At 36.4% G+C, this 21,617-nt stretch overlaps 2 protein-coding genes across 2 annotated transcripts in view; both read right to left on the minus strand.

Moving 5' to 3' along the window:
* The window catches only part of LOC139152585 (protein crumbs-like), an 82,712-nt gene extending 61,720 nt beyond the window's left edge, over positions 1-20,992 (minus strand). The window contains exon 1 of the mRNA XM_070725818.1: positions 20,904-20,992. The gene's annotated coding sequence lies outside the window, so the exon portion shown is untranslated. The remainder of the gene's footprint in view (positions 1-20,903) is intronic.
* LOC139152584 (uncharacterized) lies at positions 4,702-11,056 on the minus strand. Its single transcript, XM_070725817.1, has 3 exons — positions 10,816-11,056; positions 9,496-9,626; positions 4,702-8,101 (listed from the first exon to the last, which is right to left on the minus strand). The coding sequence occupies exons 1-3, from the start codon at positions 10,971-10,973 to the stop codon at positions 7,290-7,292; spliced, it is 1,101 nt and encodes a 366-aa protein (XP_070581918.1). The 5' UTR covers positions 10,974-11,056; the 3' UTR covers positions 4,702-7,289.
* Positions 20,993-21,617: the final 625 nt, after the last annotated feature.

Raw genomic sequence — 21,617 nt, forward strand, 5'->3', positions numbered from 1 at the left:
TTGCTGGAAATCCTGAGTGAGACTGAGTGGCAAAACGCAATATGACAAAGTGGTCGACCCAACTTAGACAGATTTTCCCATTTTCAATAAAATTTCCTAAATTTCTCGAAATGCTTCTGTTGCTAATCGACTACCTTCAAAATTAAGCATACGGGCTTCCTACACAAATTAAATGATGACACTTTAAATTTTCATTTTCACTCAAATGCGAATGGTTTTATCATTTTGTTATCTCGTAGATTGATTGGGAATAATATATTGGATATAGTTTGACCTGTAGCGAGGGGACATATTTAACAAGGGAGTTCTTTGATCAATATCAACTGTCAAGAAATTCAAAGTTGAGCCCTAGACTCGTCAGTTGAGAGAATCACGGTTGCCTCAGCAAATCTACTCGCTTTGATATCAGATATGAAGAATAAACACAGAGCATTTGTTCATAGGTTGGAGAGTATGAAAGCCCGCAAGGGACATGTTTGAAAGCAAAAAATAAAAAAAATATCTTGTGCTCACGAGATCTTTTCTTGTGATCACAAGATCTTTTCTTGTGCTCACGAGATAGTTTCTTGTGCGCACAAGATCTTTTCTTGTGATCACAAGATCTTTTCTTGTGCGCACGAGATCTTTTCTTGTGATCACAAGATCTTTTCTTGTGCGCACGAGATCTTTTCTTGTGATCACAAGATCTTTTCTTGTGCGCACAAGATCTTTTCTTGTGATCACAAGATCTTTTCTTGTGATCACGAGATAGTTTCTCGTGATCACAAGATCTTTTCTTGTGCGCACGAGATCTTTCTCGTGAGCACGAGAAACTATCTCGTGAGCACAAGAAAATATCTTGTGATCACGAGATAGTTTCTCGTGGGCACAAGATAATATCTCGTGATCACGAGAAACTTATCTCGTGAGCACAAGATAGTTTCTTGTGAGCACAAGATAATTTATCGTGCTTTTTTGGTTGGCCTAGGGAGTAAAATTCCCTGCCTAGCATTTTTCGGCCATACAGTTTAAAATTTACGTATCTAAGGCTCAGAGGCAATATATGACACTATAATTTTAATTCTCGTGCCAATTATATAAGAAACGGAATCAGCGATGTTTTAGTGATCTGATTTATACTCCCACTTGTCAAGAATTAGGTTTGAATGGCTTTTAAACTCGACTGCCGAGATCAACAATAATGGTTTATCAATCAAACAGTCACGTACAATTACTCTATCAGTAATATAATGTGCTACCAGTCTTTGTATATTATTCCTCTTACTTTGAATAATGTCAATTTTAAATTGTATACATTCATTTTTACACGTTAACTGATCTTATCATACAGTTAACATTGAAAGTGTGATCAATTTATTGGCAATGTATAGCTTTCAGCAAATTAATTATTCAATATTCAGTATATCTTACAGTGAAAATACAATTGTAAGAATGGTTAATGATGTACTGTTTTACAGTTGTGACTTGCTTAACCTGTGGAGAAAGTCGATCTTTCATGGTTAGTGCATGAATTTATGTATGGATTATGCAACACCATTTTTTGTATCACAGTATCTGTATTTCCTTTGTGTAATTTATATGGACGAATGCTGTCCGAAATAAACAAATAATAAATTATAATAAATAAAGGTCAAAATTTTCATAGCCTAAGTTTTACTTCATCACTAATCCATCCACTTGATGATTAGCTTTTTGTATGTAAAAATCAAACTTTCAAATTTCAGTAAAATATTAGAATAGGTTGATACTGCAGTGAGAAGGATACATTTTGGTAAAAATTGTCTCTCAAACAAATTTAATCTCCATGCTCGATTTCATGGTCACCCATAATGCAATGCGAGGGGCGTAGTTCCGGTTTCGTCACTCTGTCAGCAGACGATTGAATAAACAATAACAAAAGTAATGGAGAACGAATCGCCGCACACGCCAAAAATTTTTAGAAAAAGGGGCAGGGGCGGTGATTTTTGCTGTATACCTGGCTGTTTTAACACGAGAAAATCTGACAAGGTCAAGAGATCGTACTTCAGATTTCCTCCCGAGAAAACTGGACAGTTTCGCTGTGGACGAAGTCCATAAGGTTAAGACGTGCCGGCTGGTATCCGCGACATTGGGATCGCGTTTGTTCCGATCACTTTATAAATGGTGAGATTTACTTTAATTGGTTCAAGATTTCATACGAATTTTGATAAGTCTTGGTTGATAGTTTCTAAGTTCCTGAAAAATTCAGTCTCGGGAAGAATGTTTACCTTCCTAGCAGTGCCGTGATCCGCGTGAAACTGAAAGTATGGGTTGCACTCACAGTCGCATGAGGGCTGTTACACAGCCGGTGACATGCCTATGTATTGGGAATACATAGGCTCAGTCACCGGCCGTGTAATAGCCCTCAACCGACTGTGAGTGCACTGATACTATGATGTATTCGGTCGAGAGGGATACTAAAGTCCCCCTTACCCCATGACTTTGTACATTTCATCAACCCATGGGAAAATTTTAGCACAAACTGAGCGCTGGAAAGTATTGAAGACCGGGTCTTCTATTTGTTCATGATATGTTTGTGTGGGCACATAAAAAATTGGCGATTTTTAAAAAATCAGAGATAATGTTAAGGCACAGTACTGTGGTTAAGGGCTTCTTATGAAAAAAAAGCACAGAAAAAAATGCTGAGTCAGCACTTTTTCTCCAATGGCTATTTATGGTAGGAAAACTTGAAGATTTCTGCAAAAATCAAGCATGGTGACCTAGTGTTTATCGTACATATTTTGAATTAGTTCCCCATTCTGAATAATTTCTGAAAATTTCAATGAATTGACAATATTCTATTAATGGTTTCTAGCTTTATGACATACAATACTATGGTAAATGACAATAGTGTATTGATAATGGGTAGTCCCCTACCTTAAGTGACTTTAATTTAATCAGTTAGTGTAATTTTTGATTATTTTATGTAGGAGTCAAAAGCAGAAACCCAGACCATCCAGGGTATGTTCCAAGGATATTTGAAAGAAATGAGTTGACACCAAGGAAAACTTTGACATCAAGTAAATTATTAAAATCACCATTAAAGGAAAAACACGCTATAGGTCAACATCAAGCTTTTAGAAGAGTAAGGAGGTCAATCAATAACATAGCGCAAGTAGTAACAGCAGCACAACCATTAAACCATGACTACCTCCAGACAGAAGTTGATTTGAGATGTGAGGAAGAGTTAGGAAAGTATATGCCAGAAATTAAAACTAAAATTGAAGAGTTAAAAGAACAGGTGAAACTTAATAGTACCAGGGAATTACAGCTTTTAAGTCTTGAGAATATTAAGGACAATCCAAAAGAAATGCAGTTCTATACTGGTTTTCCAAATTTTCACACATTCCATGCAGTATTCGTTTTTCTTGAACCCAGAGCTAAAAATATGCAATATTGGAGAGGTCAAGCAACTATTGACACTCAACATTTCCTAGATACAGGTAGATACATAAATAAGCCAGGGCCAGAAAGAAAACTTTCCCTCTTAGAGGAATTTTTTTTAACAATAGTTAGATTAAAAGTTGGATTACTAACAGAAGATATTGCCCGTAGATTTAACATTTCAGTTGGTACTGTGTCTTCTGTTGTCACATCTTGGATAAACCTTATGTATTCTGATTTGAAGATGTTATGTGAGCTACCATCTAAATCAGTGATTGATCAAAATCAGTCTTCTGTCATGAGCACATTTTCTGATGTTAGAGTCATTCTAGATTGCACAGAGCTTTTCGTTCAAAATCCAGCAAATTAGATGCAAAGAAGCAGCTCTTTTCAAACTATAAACATCATAATACCTACAAGTTCCTGGTTGGAATCAGCCCACAAATGGGGGTAACATATGTAAGTAGAATGTATGGTGGACGGGCCTCAGATCAATTTATCACAGAATCATCATCAAATTTACTTGAAAATCTAGACATGATTAAAGGTTCTGTTATGACGGATAGGGGGTTTCTCATCCAGGGTATAATGAATGACATGGGAGTACATATCTACATGCCAGCATTCAAAGGTTCTGAAAGATGTCAGTTCAGTGCAGATGAAGCTGCCTATTCAGAAAAAATTTCAAAAGTGAGGATACATATTGAGCGGGCAATACAGCGAATAAAAACATATCACATTCTTGATGGAGATCAGAAATTATCCATGAAAGATATTGAAGAGCAAGTTTTCACTGTTTGCGCATATCTTGTAAATTTCCAAAATCCAATAGTGAGGTGAGAAGTGAATATTTTTGCCCCTTCTGGTCAACTAGGTAGCTTTTGAGAGTTAAGATTGCCATCAGTCTCAGATGAAGAACAGTATTTTTATCTGGAAGAATTAGTACTACTGACAAACTATTATGATTTCATGTACAGGCTGTGATATGAAATATACAATCAATGAAAAAAAACTCATATTAATATAATTCTATTAAACAGCCAGATGCCTTCTGAAGTTGAGTCTGCAGGTTGGAAATTTTTTCTTTTTTTGTAGGCTCAAAAATCAGTGTGTGCCCGTATTCCAGGCTGTGTGAGTCAAAGTTCTGGTCAAGCTACAGCTCAGATAACCAAATAACATACAGATTGTTGGGATAGATCATATTGTACTTTGCTGTGTATCCTTGAAATACTTCAGTATAAAACCAAAGCTTGTCATATTTCAACTATTTATGGTAGATTCACATGTAACGGACACAATGTCAATCATTATACTTATTTATTTACTTTATATACTAGCTCTGAAGAATATGTACACAACAAGGACAAGTAATCTATGCGCATTGCATGCATAGACCAATTAACTGTGCTACAAATACAGCAATAATATATATATCCAGCTTGCCACAAGCACATTTTGTGGGTTCTTTATTTCAAAGTGATGCATGTATTCACAGATGAAAGTTGACTGGATGATCTATAATAAAATATCTTTGAAGATCTTATAGTTTGTGTTATTGTGAATAAATTGATATATTTCAATCTAGAAATACATCTTGGATGTATGTTGACATGAGTACAGCATTATTCGCACATTTAAGACTCAGTTAATACAGATATAATAATTTCATTTTAAAATACTTGCTAAAAAGAGCAATGATGTGATAGTTGCACAGACTTGCACAGTGAAGACTCCATTAAAGGGACACAAGCTGTAACTTTTGACTATTCTGTCAGTATTCTGGTTCTGTGTATCAATTACAGTTTCTTGTTTGAATCCCTAAAGCTTGATGAAATCTAAAATACTAACCTCTTTGAGTGCCAAAGTCTATTTTTGTCACCTTTACAAAATATACCCAGGTCAATTTTGTCAAATTTTTGCCTAAATTTTGATAAAATACTGTAGCCAATGAAATGTGATGTACAATTGTCCAAAATCATCAAACAATTTACAGAAAAATTAATAAAAATTAGTAAAATGCTGCATTAAAATTTTGGCGGGACAAATTACAGCACTTAAAACGTTAAGCTTTTCAGCACGGTCTATATGTGTACAGTCGGTGTTGTTATCATCAAAAGTTGAATTCAAGTCCGGACTAGAATTCATTTGTCAATAATAACATTGGTCATTACACATATACAGGCTGTGTTGACAATCAGAATACTGGGCATTCTAGCATCCTATAAAGAGTAGATTAAGAAACTGCAGTTGATACAAAGAACCTGAATACTGACAAAATAGTTAAAAGTTACAGTTTATGTCCCTTTAATTTAGATACAATAATTTCATTTTAAAATGCTATACTATGAAAAGAAATATGATGACTGCAAGTGGTTTCACACAAAAATACTGATTTAGTGAAAAAAAAATCAGTGTATCCCCACACAAAATTTGGATTCTGGAAGGAACAGTTGTGGTTTCTTTGAACAGTTACACTGTTCAAAGTACATGTGTATTATTAAACAATGCTTTTCACAATGTTCAAACTTTCCAGATCAGAATTTAAGAGCCATAGAAAGGAAAAATCACAGTCATCAAAGATTACAGGAATAAAATTGGAAATATACAGAGTCAGTCAATCAAGTCACTATCTTTATCTTTACATATCTTTATGCATTTTTTTTTCATATAAATATATTATTTACATGTCTCATATATCATTTCAATATACCCTATAAAGCCATGCTTCTTGGTGACAGAGTTGACATGCTTTGTCTTATTTCATTCACAAACAAAACTGAATTTTGATCATGTTCAGTCCACTGTATCATACTTCTTGTTACAATAATTATTCAGAATATACAATTTAATCAAATTAATGTAAATCAAGATTTGCCTTGAATGGGAAACTGAGGGATACATGATGCTAAGCAATGGTATATTTAGCTGCAATTTAACTTCATGTATAACAGTACAGAAGTCTTAGAATTCATATGAAAAAAAAACAAACAAGGATATACCTCTCAGTTGAACAAGTACACTTGTTAAGTCATAGACAATGAAAATTGACACAGCAAAGATTATACTAGTTCAGCTTTGCTTGCATTACTCTCTGGAAAATCTTAGTAGTGATTTTATTTATTCATAGAATCCATCATTTGCATCCAACAATATTTTCTCAGGATGTTGTTCCCTGCACTTTGTACATATATATTTCATTTTACGACTCTTTGGTAAATGTCTGAAGCCTTCACAAAAAAAATGATACCTAGTATATGGATCACAAACGAGATTAGAATTACAAGCTATAAGCTGATCTCTCACACGGGAAAATCTAGGTGCTCTGTCATTCCTGCAATTATTCTGACAACCAAGTTTCCAATCCTCCCTCTCTCTATCTTTGTTCTCTTCTAATACAGAAAGACTGGTACTAGAATAGTTTTTCTCATGAGATTCACTTTGATTGATATCATTATTACTAATACTACTAGTGTTTTCATGTGTGAATTCCTTGTTATTACCAATGTCAACTTCATTCAGGGAACCATGCTCATGTTTTAATTCTAATGGACAGTCAGAAAAAAGGTGTAAACCACGATGAATTCTGCCAGTTAAAATTTCAGATGACACATATTTGGTGTAGAAATCAATAAGAGATGGCAAGACTTTCTGTTCCCAGAATTCTTTCACTAACTTTAGATGAATAGTTATGTGACCAACTTTTGTCCATACAACTAGATCAGCTGTAAATGTTGCACTTAATACCATTTGCATTGTAACTTGTTCATAGTAACCCCGTGAATGATTTTGTTTTAATATCATTTCTCCATCACAGTTTAAAATGAAATCTAATTGTTTTTGTGCCACCCCAGTTGCTGGATGTATGTTTCGACAAGAATATGGGCATTTCACTTCAACAACTCTCTACCATGACATGAGCAAGATACTAATGCATCTGGGCTTACTCGTAGAAATGGATAATTGTTATGCACAAGAAGTCCAGGCCTATGAATGTCAACATTTAAATGTGTTCTTTTTAGCTCAGTTATATAGCTATCAACCGCTTTCTGTTCATGTTTTCTGCCCCATTGAATAGCAGTGGTGTTCAATTCCTGAAAGTTGTATTGCATAATGTCTTTCACTATATTTTCTGGTTTCGCCTTACCATGTTCATAGAAAGACAGTATTCTATGAATTTTTGTCCCAGTTATGGTAGCCTTTCTTTGATCCATCCATGTATCATTGGAATGACTTGCAGATTGACCTCGAGTTATTCTTTCAATATTTTCAATATCATCTGATGAATAAACAATTGACTGGAGTAACTTTTCTTTAGCTTTCTCAAACCCATTATCATATACTGAGTTAAAGGTAGGATGTGGTATTCTATACACTGGTATTGGATAGGTTGTTGTTGTGATTTCAGTACTTACTGGAATATCAAAATCAAAACATTTATCTGGTAATTCAGATGGTAATGTTAAAGATGGCAATGGTACTGTACGGAATGTTGAAATATCAACTATGTTAACAATGGCTGGCATACAGCTATTTGAATTGGCATTTCGTACATCAGAAAGAAGCTGGAGGATACGTTGATAGTTATCGTCAGGAGAGAGTTCTGGTGCAACTTGAGAAGTATAGTTGTCAATAGTTGGACCTTGTTTGTCTGTACTGCGGACAATTACATCTTCAGCTTTCACAGGATGAACTTTGGCACCTGTAATTAATAAAATTACACAGTTGTCTTATTTCAGCACAAACCTAGTCTCATTCAGACTCTGTTACATCCTCTTACTGGCAACACAATGTTTTTCAGTATTGCTGTAGAATTAGCATGAATAATAGATGCAGGTACAGTGAGATACAACATACTGATCTTAAGCGGTAGTTTTCTGAACTTCAAATAGCATTACCTTTTTCAGATTCCTCTCGTATTTATGATATTTTTTAAACTTGCACTCTCAGTGAGGGATGACAGAAAGCCAAACCATCCTATTAAAATATTCACTTTCTCTTACAAAATTCTGAAATTTTGCAAGCCACTTGATCCAGCTAACTTTTCTGGTCCATGTATTTAATGTTTATATGTACTGTACATTCACCTAGATATACAGGTGCATGTACCAGATCAACAACAGTTACAGCAGGTAATAAATTTGAGTAAAGGCCTATCTCATCATTGCGACATTAAAAGAAAAACATATTTTGTTGATCAAACTGAAAAACAACATTGAACTTCGGCTACACTGTCTCTAGTCACGCTTTTGAACAGTGATTAGTGAAGAGAAAACAAAGTACTGTGATGAATTAAAGTGACTAAATTGAAGTAAACCTATTCTATCATACACAAATTCTGTATTCCTGTGAAAAAATCCTGATCAAGCAATATGATTTGAGTCCATTATATTATAAACTTTCAAAGTTTTGAGATTTTACACCAAAATTTCCTTGGTAACATTCAATACGAAGTAAAAAATCATGAATCAGAATAGGTTTTATGAAACACATTGTGTGATGATTTTCTTGAATTATAGAAAATGCAAAGTTTGATAAGAGTATTAGAATCATATTCAGGACAGCATGTACTGTATTCATTCCAGTATGAACTCCTACTTTTCCAATGAAAGAGAGAATAAATCATAGGGGAGGGGTTCATACTTGAATGACGAGTGAATATTTGATAGCAGTAATATGTAATGTTCAATGTATGCAAATTTATCACATTCTTGCATGGCGTAAGTCTAATGCTTGGTTTTCATATTGTTCTCACTAAATAGCAAAAGGAAAGCATTATTGCTTATTGATATGCAACTAATCATATATTGTTTGTCAAAGTAATCATGTCACAACTAAGACGACTAATAAGCTGGGATGTAAGCTTTTTTAAACGCAACAAAAAATTGGGGAGGGGCTTATACTTAAGCATGGCCTTATACTCAAATGAATACAGTAATATTTGAATGTGTTAAAGAGATTTGAATGTGTTAAAGAGATCTTGAAATTGTGTTTGACAGATGTTTTCCTTGAGAAATGTTGGATTTAATCCTCCTGTCACTCTAGGAAAAACAATGCTAGTTCTTTTAGTGATACATACAAAATAATTCTTTGTACCTTTGGGTAAACTCCAAGGACACAGAACATCAGTGACTGATTCATCATCAGGAAGATTCTCAGCCCCACTGGCAACAATCTCACACAGGAGGAACAAAAATGCTCCAACATGGGAGCAAGCTTGTCCTTTGCTAGGGGAAAAAACAAGAGCAAATAGCAATGTATTATCCTAACAAAACATGCAAGTTACAACTTTAGCAGGTACTTTTCTAACAAATAATACTTCTGTCCAAGGATCACAACATTATTACCTGAATTGTTTAATGGCACAAATGTACCAGCTGTATGTGTATGATGACACACTTAAATTTCAAGATTTTTGAAAGTGGTACACTATAAAAATGTGTTCTGTTGAATGGTAAACAAATTTCAACAACTGGAACACTTGATCAGTGTACAGTATTCAAAGTCATGTTATGTGTTTTTTCTCCTTTGTTAACAAACTTTAATTTAATGATGAAAATTCAACTTCCCATCATTTCACTGACTCTTTTCAAACCCATATTCTTTTAAAATGTTTTTGAAACATAAATCACTCTAAATTTTCAAGACTAAAGAAGTACGGATACAAACTACATGCACAAGGAACAGTCCAGGTTTTCTTCGACGTCAAATCTTGCAGGTACTTGTCAGAGATCATTGACCTGTACGTTCAGTTTTATTAATTGAGACTTAATTGTAATTGTGGATGCACTGCAGAATACTATATGTGTAGTCAGTAGAAGGATTACCAAGTATTAGTAAGCAAACAGCTGGACAGGTTTGTATGAATTTTTATTGTACATTATATTGTAAAGATCCTGATGTTCCAACTCTTCTCTGTACTAAATGTTTGATAAATCATGAAGACAGTGTGACAGAGATATCCTAGTGTCTGTCACGTGGTAGAATACAAATCCTGATCACTATTGATACATCACCTTTATGTTAATAATTGTATTAAGGGATGAAATCTTATCAGATGGGAGCTTTACCTTTTCATTTCTCTGCCATATTAATTAAAATTCAAAATGTTTGGCGAGTGATCAGAGAATCCAAGACAAGAGGCAACATATCTTTTTCCTGTCTTCAGATTTCTTTCTGTCATTTGCATTGTGTACAGTAAAGACAAAAACCTTGTGAGACACCCAAACTTACTAGACAATTATCTAGAGAGGAATATCTATGACCTGACTATCACAGTTCTATCAGAGTCTGGAGTGTTCAGTATCTATCAGTTTTGTTAGACTGAACCACAATAGAGTAAATTTACACATTCCCTTACAATTCAACCTGATTGCCTGATTGAGATTATTACAAAATACTGTAAGCATTACTTACCCAACTGCACAAACACAGAATGCACCGTAAGGCTCTCCGGTCATCTTGTCAAGGACAACATGTAACCATTTTACACGAGCACTGTCACCACTCTGGGATGGGTTGCACTGGGCTTTCACAAGACAGAAAGTTTTGCTCTCTGTTAGAGAATTATACATCACACTATGTATATTTTTGGCAGAAATGTGTTCATACGATCTGCTCAGCTTGTATCTCTTCAGACTGTCCTTTGTGAAATCTGGATCTTTGACGGATATGCTAACAAATATTTTTTCACTGTTCCAACATAAATTTCAGGAATATTTCAAATGTTATTTGTCCAACCTTGTAGTGATTGTACGTAAGTTGGGGTAAAGCGTTCGAACTCTTTCGTTTCGGTTGCATCCAAACAGTGATCTTCCAGTTTTGGTCCAAACACAACATCGTGTCCGCCCGTAGTTGACAAGTGAAGCTTGTGACACAGCAACACTTCGAGGGCATGTCGACTGATACCTTTTGTGATTATATTAGCTGCTCTACAGTGACTGAGTAAATTGCTATATGAAAGGCTGCGCACATCTTTAAATGAGCGTGGGCGCTTTACAGGACGATCTGCTACTTTGAACGAAATCTCCTTATCGATATCACCAGCAGACGACATATTGTACCTTCAGTAGCGACGGTATCGGTAACCGGAACTACACCGGTGCGTGTTGCATTATGGGAGACCATGAAAGAGAGCATTATGGTTATTTGTCGATTTTCAATTTACATGAAGAAAAGATCAAATTATCTCCTGAGCACAAGATCTTTTCTTGTGCTCTCAAGATCTTTCTTGTGCTCACGAGAAACTATCTCGTGAGCACAAGATCTTTTCTTGTGCTCTCAAGATCTTTTCTTGTGCTCTCGAGAAACTATCTCGTGAGCACAAGATCTTTTCTTGTGCTCTCAAGATCTTTTCTTGTGCTCTCGAGAAACTATCTCGTGAGCACAAGATCTTTTCTTGTGCTCTCAAGATCTTTTCTTGTGCTCACGAGAAACTATCTCGTGCGCACAAGATCTTTTCTTGTGCTCTCAAGATCTTTTCTTGTGCTCACGAGAAACTATCTCGTGAGCATAAGATCTTTTCTTGTGCTCTCAAGATCTTTTCTTGTGCTCACGAGAAACTATCTCGTGAGCACAAGATCTTTTCTTGTGCTCTCAAGATCTTTTCTTGTGCTCTCGAGAAACTATCTTGAGAGCACAAGATCTTTTCTTGTGCTCACGAGAAACTATCTCGTGAGCACAAGATCTTTTCTTGTGCTCTCAAGATCTTTTCTTGTACTCACGAGAAACTATCTCGTGCGCACAAGATCTTTTCTTGTGCTCTCAAGATCTTTTCTTGTGCTCACGAGAAACTATCTTGAGAGCACAAGATCTTTTCTTGTGCTCACGAGAAACTATCTTGAGAGCACAAGATCTTTTCTTGTGCTCTCAAGATCTTTTCTTGTGCTCACGACAAACTATCTCGTGAGCACAGATCCTTTCTTGTGCTCTCAAGACCTTTTCTTGTGCTCACGAGAAACTATCTCGTGCGCACAAGATCGTTTCTTGTGCTCTCAAGATCTTTTCTTGTGCTCACGAAAAACTATCTCGTGTGCACAAGATCTTTTCTTGTGCTCTCAAGATCTTTTCTTGTGCTCACGAGAAACTATCTCGTGAGCACAAGATCTTTTCTTGTGCTCTCAAGATCTTTCTTGTGCTCACGAGAAACTATCTCGTGAGCACAAGATCTTTTCTTGTGCTCTCAAGATCTTTTCTTGTGCTCTCGAGAAACTATCTTGAGAGCACAAGATCTTTTCTTGTGCTCACGAGAAACTATCTTGAGAGCACAAGATCTTTTCTTGTGCTCTCAAGATCTTTTCTTGTGCTCACGAGAAACTATCTCGTGCGCACAAGATCTTTTCTTGTGCTCTCAAGATCTTTTCTTGTGCTCACGAGAAACTATCTCGTGAGCACAAGATCTTTTCTTGTGCTCTCAAGATCTTTTCTTGTGCTCTCGAGAAACTATCTTGAGAGCACAAGATCTTTTCTTGTGCTCACGAGAAACTATCTCGTGAGCACAAGATCTTTTCTTGTGCTCTCAAGATCTTGTGATCACAAGAAAAGATCTCGTGCGCACAAGAAAAGACCTTGTGATCACAAGAAAAGATCTCGAGCGCACAAGAAAAGATCTCGTGCGCACAAGAAAAGATCTTGTGATCACAAGAAAAGATCTCGTGCGCACAAGAAAAGATCTTGAGAGCACAAGAAAAGATCTTGAGAGCACAAGAAAAGATCTTGTGCGCACAAGAAAAGATCTTGAGAGCACAAGAAAAGATCTCATGATCAAAAGAAAAGATCTTGTGCGCACAAGAAAAGATCTTGTGATCACAAGAAAAGATCTTGAGAGCACAAGAAAAGATCTTGTGATCACAAGAAAAGATCTTGAGAGCACAAGAAAAGATCTCGAGAGCACAAGAAAAGATCTTGTGATCACAAGAAAAGATCTCGTGCGCACAAGAAAAGATCTTTAGAGCAGAAGAAAAGATCTTGAGAGCAAAAGAAAAGATCTAGAGAGTACAAGAAAAGATCTTGAGAGCACAAGAAAAGATCTCGTGATCACAAGAAAAGATCTTGTGCGCACAAGAAAGGATCTTGTGATCACAAGAAAAGATTTGAGAGCACAAGAAAAGCTCTTGTGATCACAAGAAAAGATCTTGAGAGCACAAGAAAAGATCTCGAGAGCACAAGAAAAGATCTTGTGATCACATGAAAAGATCTCTTGCGCACAAGTAAAGATCTTGAGAGCACAAGAAAAGATCTTGAGAGCACAAGAAAAGATCTTGAGAGCACAAGAAAAGATCTCGTGATCACAAGAAAAGATCTTGTGCGCACAAGAAAAGATCTTGTGATCACAAGAAAAGATCTCGTGCGCACAAGAAAAGATCTTGTGATCACAAGAAAAGATCTTGAGAGCACAAGAAAAGATCTCGAGAGCACAAGAAAAGATCTTGTGATCACAAGAAAAGATCTCGTGCGCACAAGAAAAGATCTTGTGATCACAAGAAAAGATTTTGAGAGCACAAGAAAAGATCTTGTGATCACAAGAAAAGATCTTGAGAGCACAAGAAAAGATCTCGTGACCACAAGAAAAGATCTTGTGATAACAAGAAAAGATCTTGTGATCACAAGAAAAGATCTTGTGCGCACAAGAAAAGATCTTGAGAGCACAAGAAAAGATCTTGAGAGCACAAGAAAAGATCTTGTGCGCACAAGAAAAGATCTTGCAGTATCAATCTATTGTAATATTTTACAGAATGAAAATTTGATTTTAAAGAAATAGCTAGTCACCTAGTTGATGGATCTGGGATAAGTTAAAACTTAGGCCATGAAAATGTTGACATTTATAAACTTGAATATTGAATTATTCATTTCCTGAAAGTTATGGATTACAAATAAATGCTAAATTTGATCACACTTTCAATGTTCACTATACGATAAGATCAGTTAACATTGTGTAAAAATGAACATATACAATTTAAAGTTGACATTGATCAAAGTAAAAGTAATATACAAATACTGGTAGCACATTATATTAATTAATAGAGTACTGTTAACTTATAACAGTCAATGTACTTGACTGTGTGATTGATAAACCATTATTGTTGACCTCTGCAGTCGAATTTAGAAGCCATTCAAACCTAATTTTGGACAAGTGAGAGTATAAATTAGATCATTAAAGCATCCCTGATTCCGTTTATTATATAGTTGGCATGAGATTTGAAATTGTAGTGTCATATACTGCCTCTGAGCTTTAGATACATAAATTTTAAACTGTATGGCCGCAAAAAGCACGATAAATTATCTTGTGCTCACAAGAAACTATCTTGTGCTCACGAGATAAGTTTCTCGAGATCGCAAGATACTATCTTGTGCTCACGAGAAACTATCTCGTGCTCACAAGATCTTTTCTTGTGCTCACGAGATAGTTTCTCGTGCTCACAAGAAAGATCTCGTGCGCACAAGAAAAGATCTTGTGATCACGAGAAACTATCTTGTGATCACAAGAAAGATCTTGTGATCACAAGAAAAGATCTTGAGATCACAAGAAAAGATCTTGTGCGCACAAGAAAAGATCTTGTGATCACAAGAAAAGATCTCGTGCGCACAAGAAAAGATCTTGTGATCACAAGAAAAGATCTTGAGAGCACAAGAAAAGATCTTGTGATCACAAGAAAAGATCTCGTGCTCAAAAGAAAAGATCTTGTGATCACGAGATAGTTTCTCGTGAGCACAAGATAATTTTTAAATTTTTTGCTTTCAAACATGTCCCTTATGGGCTTTCATAGGTTGGAGAGACCGTGGTTATATTAGATGGATACAAGTGATTTTGTATCTGATTCTCCCACCGCATCTATAACATATCATAACGTAGAGAGACGTGAACAAGGTCCTGCTATGTGAGACCAGTTAAACAAGCATACGTGTTCAGGCTATGGTCACATTTTCGCTGAAGAAAATATAGAGTACATCGACCCAACGCTTGTACTGAACAGTTTGTTTACTCCACTGCAAACACAGAGCTTTTATACAATGAGGAATAAGTGTTCTGTCTTGACCTCTGGCCAAGTATAGAGTCGAGGGGCAAAAAGTTATGAAGACGCTCGACAGTGAATGTTTTATTTCAATCACAGGATTGTTACTTATCATCGAACCTGGCATACTTCCAGAAAACTTGTTCCTACATACCTCACATTTACATCAACTGGCGACCACATGTTCGCCAACTGTGTTACGTCAAGGGGGAACACACTCCATTTTCATAAATCATTTCACATGAATTGGACAGACTATTAACGAATAATGAGTGTGTCAGATGTGTGTGTGAATCTCCTGAGTGAAAATGGGCGAAAAAACGCTCTTTAATCGCAATCAAAGAAATAAGGAAATGTTTCTAAGTTTTGGAATTGGAAGATTTTCACTTTCGTAGAATAAAACACTGCAAACCAAGCGTAAACATTTACAGAAGCTGTTGAAATCCGACCTTTCTTAAAGTGATTTACTTTGAAAGCTTTCAAGTCAACAGTTCCTCCAATTACTCTTCATACAATAGACATTAAATCACGTCGAACTTTGACATGACCTAGGCCGTGATGTACCAGGCAGAGATCATTTTGAAATACATTATATTGCGAGTATATGTCACCAGGGAGACAGAAATGACCTCGATGGTGCAACTTTGGACGCCGTGAATCCAAAATGTTTTCACTCTTTCATCAATCTCATCATTTCTTTCATCTTTAATGCTTTTTGTAGAACTTTTGCGCCTAGTACTAGGGTGGCCAAAGTTAAGCTAAAATGTTGCGACATTATACGCAACTCACGCACACTGAAAGTGAAATTTGATTTTCGTGAAATTTTAAACGCCATTTTTTCTGAAATAAGTAGCTCAGTTACTGAAAAAATGGATATTTCCAAATAAAATCGATGTATGAGGCAGGTTTCATTAAAAAACTGAAGAAAAAACGATAGAAAAATAGTGTTTTTCCTCTCCAAAAATGCCACTTTGTACTGACCGGCCACAGCGCTCGAGCGGTCGCCGCTCATGGCACGCACTTCTGAATCCAGTCAATACCTATTTCGCAACGGAACTGCTTTCGGGCCCTGTGCACGCTGTCATAGAACTGTGAAACTTGGCCAGGAAGTGGCAGACCATCCTGTTTACATGTAGTGGTGAGTTTTTGTTATATTCTGGGAATTTTAGCCAGCAAACACGAGGTAAAGTGAGTACGGTAAATTCGGTGTAGATTTTTCCCATTTAGATACATACTTTTGCCATAAAACTTGTAGCATGCTCTTTTTAAACATCATTCCAACATTTCTGTGAAATATGACGAAAATCTGTCCACGAGCACAAGTACGAATCATAAAAACAAAATCGTGTTCATTCATAGACCTCAGTACAGTGTGACTCAAGATGGCGGCGGAAGGCAGTCACACTGACACACCATTGACAGCCTGCCTGAGGCTGAAGTTAGGGACAGCTATTTCTTACAATTTCATGGCTGAAAATGAACTGCATTAAAAGACAATTGGCAGTTTAAATTGATTTGTTAGAATTGAGTGTTATTAAATAACATTGTGACAAAATTTCATTGCATTGTGAGCTCTAGTTTTTAAGATATGTGAATTCAAAATTCATAAAAACATAAAAATCCATCCATTTTTCGATGGTACAGTGCCGCCGCAATTTTGACTAAGTCAGACAAAATATTTTCAATTTTCAACACTCACAGTTTCAAAATCCAAGACTGTGCATCAGTCAAATCTTAATTTTTCCGTAATATTGGGTAAATCTGTGCACAAGACACATAGTTTAATGATTCCATGTGAAGTAAATAAAAATTATGGGTTGCCAAACTTGAAGGAATCGGCATTCATTGAAATAATTTTAAAATTTGCCGAAATTGTCCGCGAAAAAATGGCATTTTTATTGCTTTAAAAATTCATAACTTTTGATTGGATACAGCTATTTGCATAATCTTTTTTTTATTTTTCTTCTTTTACCCCATTCTTGCTAAAAATCCATTTAAACTGTGTGTATAAACAAGAGAAAAAAATGGCTTGGCCACCCGCCTAGTACTTGTAACAGGCTTTCTATCATATACACAAGATGTAGAATCCTCAGCGTTCACTTGTGTTGGATTTCAGACAAGGAAAACTAAGTCTTGCTCTAAAATCATTCAGTATATGGTGATTGCGACACATCATTTCCGGAATAGTCTGATAGCATAGCACATCAGTGGCTCGTTTTAACACTCTTTTGCTGTGTAATCGTGAATTCATAGCGGAACTAATGCAATTGCCATCAGCGATTCGTTGTCGTGCCCTGCTTTGCGGAGTTCTCTAAATCCATGGTCACTCGTAATTACTGCGTCAATACGGCCGTAAATCTTCACGTTTATTTCCATGTCTATCAAAAACAGGAAAGATAGACGGACTGTAAAATATTTACGCAGTGACATGACAAGCTAGACTGTCTTTGTGATTACTAGTATGGACATGTAATTGAACCTTTCATAGCCACAAATCTCAGTCTCTGGTTGTCGCATTGTTTTCTCTTGATATCGTCTGCTTACGTGGTGTTAATAAATTTTTTTCAACTGAAGGTTTTTCCTAAACTTTGAAGATAAACACATTGTTTAGATGTAAAGCTTGTGAACTGTCTTGGTCATTAAAATGCGTTCATCTGAGATTTTTAGAAACAACATTTTTCGATGGCACACGATGTATTCCAGACGAGCGGAAAGGAAACACGCGCGAGCTTATGTGATGGTTTGAAAGCATGCAAGAACTCGTGCGAATGTGAACTTGACCGTATTATGTATCCTAAGCCATAAAGCGGATCCCTGTTGTAGCCATTGGCATTTTGAATCGTCGTCCTATTGTGAACACTATCTTTACGTTATATCAATCAATAAACACACGTATGAATATATAAAATTGACTAACATCATGGCCTGCCTCTGTTGTACAACAGTATACATGTCAGCAAAGAGGGAAACAAGAGTTCAGACTGCATCAGTGTTGCTAAGCAACAAAGGAAAATGAGGTAAACTACCCATCTGTTCCCTCAGCATAAGTTGTTTAATCTTGTTTTCAAACATTCCGTTACCTTTAACAGTTTAAGACTACATGCTATGCAAAACCTGAAAGATTCAACTGAAACTTTCGACATTACCCTATACCATCGTAACTTGAGAGATACGAAAACAAGTTTGTGCATCCTACGCAATGCGTGCATACTCCACTGTTGCAATGAAACGGAGACAAATAATACATAATATTTTGTCAAATCTTTCAAGTTGTTGCTGTATAGGTTGTGTTCAAGTAAGCTTAGCCTTTCACACGGCTTACGGAGAAAGGGTTCTCAGTTCAGGATACATTTTAATGTAAGAATTCGTTTTTTCATTTAATTGTGAAGAAAACTATATAAAATCATGAGGTTTGCTTTTTCAGTTTCCCTTGAGTATGTTCACAAATATCTGAAATTTATTTTATTCAGCCAATATGAACTCAAACAGGTATGGTTCACGGGAAACACGAAATTTTATTTTCCGGTGCTTTACCACCCATAATGGTAGAGCTGTTGAAACTCAATATTCTATGGGGCAAAATAAGAATGGAATCCTTTGAAGAGAAACCTCTCCAAGTTGGTAATCAGAAAAGTCGGTGCCAAAGAGATTCAAAGAAGAAATCATATTTTCTCAGATAGTACCTTCACGCGTGTAAATTCATATTTAGCGTGCCCTAAGGCAGAGATGACTCATTTTTATTTCTCAGTGTCTCCCTTTCCTGAACAGTTTTAACAAACGTAACCTGCTAATGACAATTAACTCATTCAGAACAAAGCTGAGGTTGTTTCCTGGCAAACACATTTTCTGATAGAGGAGGAGGAGACCAGCAGCTCTCAAAGCACACTTCACAATTTATCTTTAACGAAATAACAGTTCCATGGCAAGATACAGGACATCAAACCGCCCATACTTTGAATCATAAAAATGTATGATTCTCGATTTTGTTGCATTCGAACTCTGACCTTCAGGAGTTAAGGTATGCCATTTGGTTTTAAAAGAAGGAAGATTTTCACCTCGTGTCTATTTCTTAGCTTGTGTGACGTTGCAAATAGTATCGTGTCAATTTCTTAGTAAACCTTTGTAAACTTTTCCACGAACTTGTAACCTCATTTGAAACCAAATATTACCACCTATATAGTCAGACACAGAGAGAGAGCGAACTGACATTGTTACTGCTCTATGCTATCACACATTAATACGTTCTTGGGAAGCCATAAAGCTAACCAAATGTCAATACGTCCACTCGAAGCTACATACACGTACGTGTTAGTTGCTGACATCACATAGGCCATAAAACTGCAGTCAAATGCCAGTGTGATCAATCTCTCTACGTTGGGTTTGTAGTATTCGCGACGCAGATGGAGTTTTCAAGTGCCCTTTCTTTGTTTACTTTTGACTCGCTTGTACCGTTTGGTTCAAAGTGAGCTGATTGCTGGCACAAATACATGTATGTCATACCTTATATATAGAACAAACGGGCATCTGCCTATATACCTCTGGACTATATATGGTCTTGCAACATGGACAGACCGAGCTGAAAAGCTGAATACTGTGTGTCTCTTCACGCTTTGGGGAGTGGAATAAGAAGGTGAAGTTGACAGTAAAAATAAAAAAAAATAGTGCAAATCATCAACGGTTACAGCTACTGGCCCTTTAAGAATTAATAAAGTCAATAAAACTAATTAATCAATCTTTTAACTTAGGCGTTTGCTCATCTTAGTATGTTGTATGACAGTTTGGTATTGGTTACTTCAGGAAGGGGAGTTTAAAGCTCATTTCATAAGGGCTGTTTTCATTTCCATGTTGCCCGAGCCACTTTTGTTTCTTATACTCTTGTGGATTTCATACAGAAAAGGCACCCTTCTGGCAAAGTGTCTTTCTTACTCAAAGTTTGATGGCTAACACGTGGTTTTTACATGTGCACTTATCGTGACAGATGAACGGTGACGTCACACAAGCTTATATTTGATCCGCGGTTTTGTCGGAATAGCTGTTTGTGTCGGAAAAGGGTTGGGCGATCGTGTCCGTTGCAGTACATAGGCGATCTAATTAGCTGGAAAGGACTTTATCTCCATAAATATAGTTTATAATATCCAAAAGTTTAAAGCTTTCTACATTTAATGAAGCCACCCGCTTCACAGATGTGAATGATACAGAATTATGACTCTCCTAATTACCATTTAATTGGTCTATTTTACGCTATCTAAGTTCACCCCGAACAGAGGTCAACGATAGTGCATTCTCTGAGGACGGTCTGATCCACTGTTGTGCAGGACAATGCCTCCCCTGTAACCAAGCGGATTAGGCATTATCCGAATAGGTAGACTTGGCTCTGCCGCCAGACAGCCATGCGAGTCTTTGCAGCAAGTCTCTAGACTCAACGAATTAAACACGCCAGGCTGGCTCCACATTCACAAGAGTAAAAAAAGACAGAATCCAAACGTAACTTACCAGCCGTCTTGATCTATACAAAACTCGTCAATCGCAATACCGATGACAGAAAATCCATGACTTTCTCATCAACTACTGTGTTTCTATGTGTCCTGGTGGGGAGGTTAGAAGTTTTAGCTTGGTACCTCCAGGGGCTTAAAATGTATAGGCAATTGTTCACATTTGATGTGTTTACAAACACTCAAATAATTAATGTTCCTTGCTGTCTCTGTGCTGTGTCAGTTCCCAAGGACACGTTTTAGCGAAGTGTTTATGCCCACTACGGTCCGGCTTAACCAAGCATAGAAACAATCACTGGGAAGTTAATATTTTGCCCAAGTCTTGATACCAAGGAATTCGATAAGGCAGTTCATATGGGCCGAATTTTCAAAATTGACCAAACACAGCGATAGCTATGATTTAAAAGTCGAAGAGACGAATACATAAGCTTACTATGGAAAGTTAGAACATCAGTTTGGTGTTTCATGCATATGCATTACCAAATACTTGTTCATGATAGCCCGGAAGTAAGATGAAGATAAAAGGGGACAGAAACAATACTAATTCGAATTTTGAAAGTGAATAAAAAAAAAAACACATGTCCACTGACGAAAGGCCATAGGGCACATGAACTACAGTGAGACGTCATCTCACTTGGTCTGATATATTATCTGTCCATAAGCCTAGTGCAACACGTCCTAACACTGCGCATACCCCTACTAAGGTCGTCGACAC

Source organism: Ptychodera flava, chromosome 16 (genome assembly GCF_041260155.1).
Source record: "Ptychodera flava strain L36383 chromosome 16, AS_Pfla_20210202, whole genome shotgun sequence".
NCBI lineage: Eukaryota > Metazoa > Hemichordata > Enteropneusta > Ptychoderidae > Ptychodera > Ptychodera flava.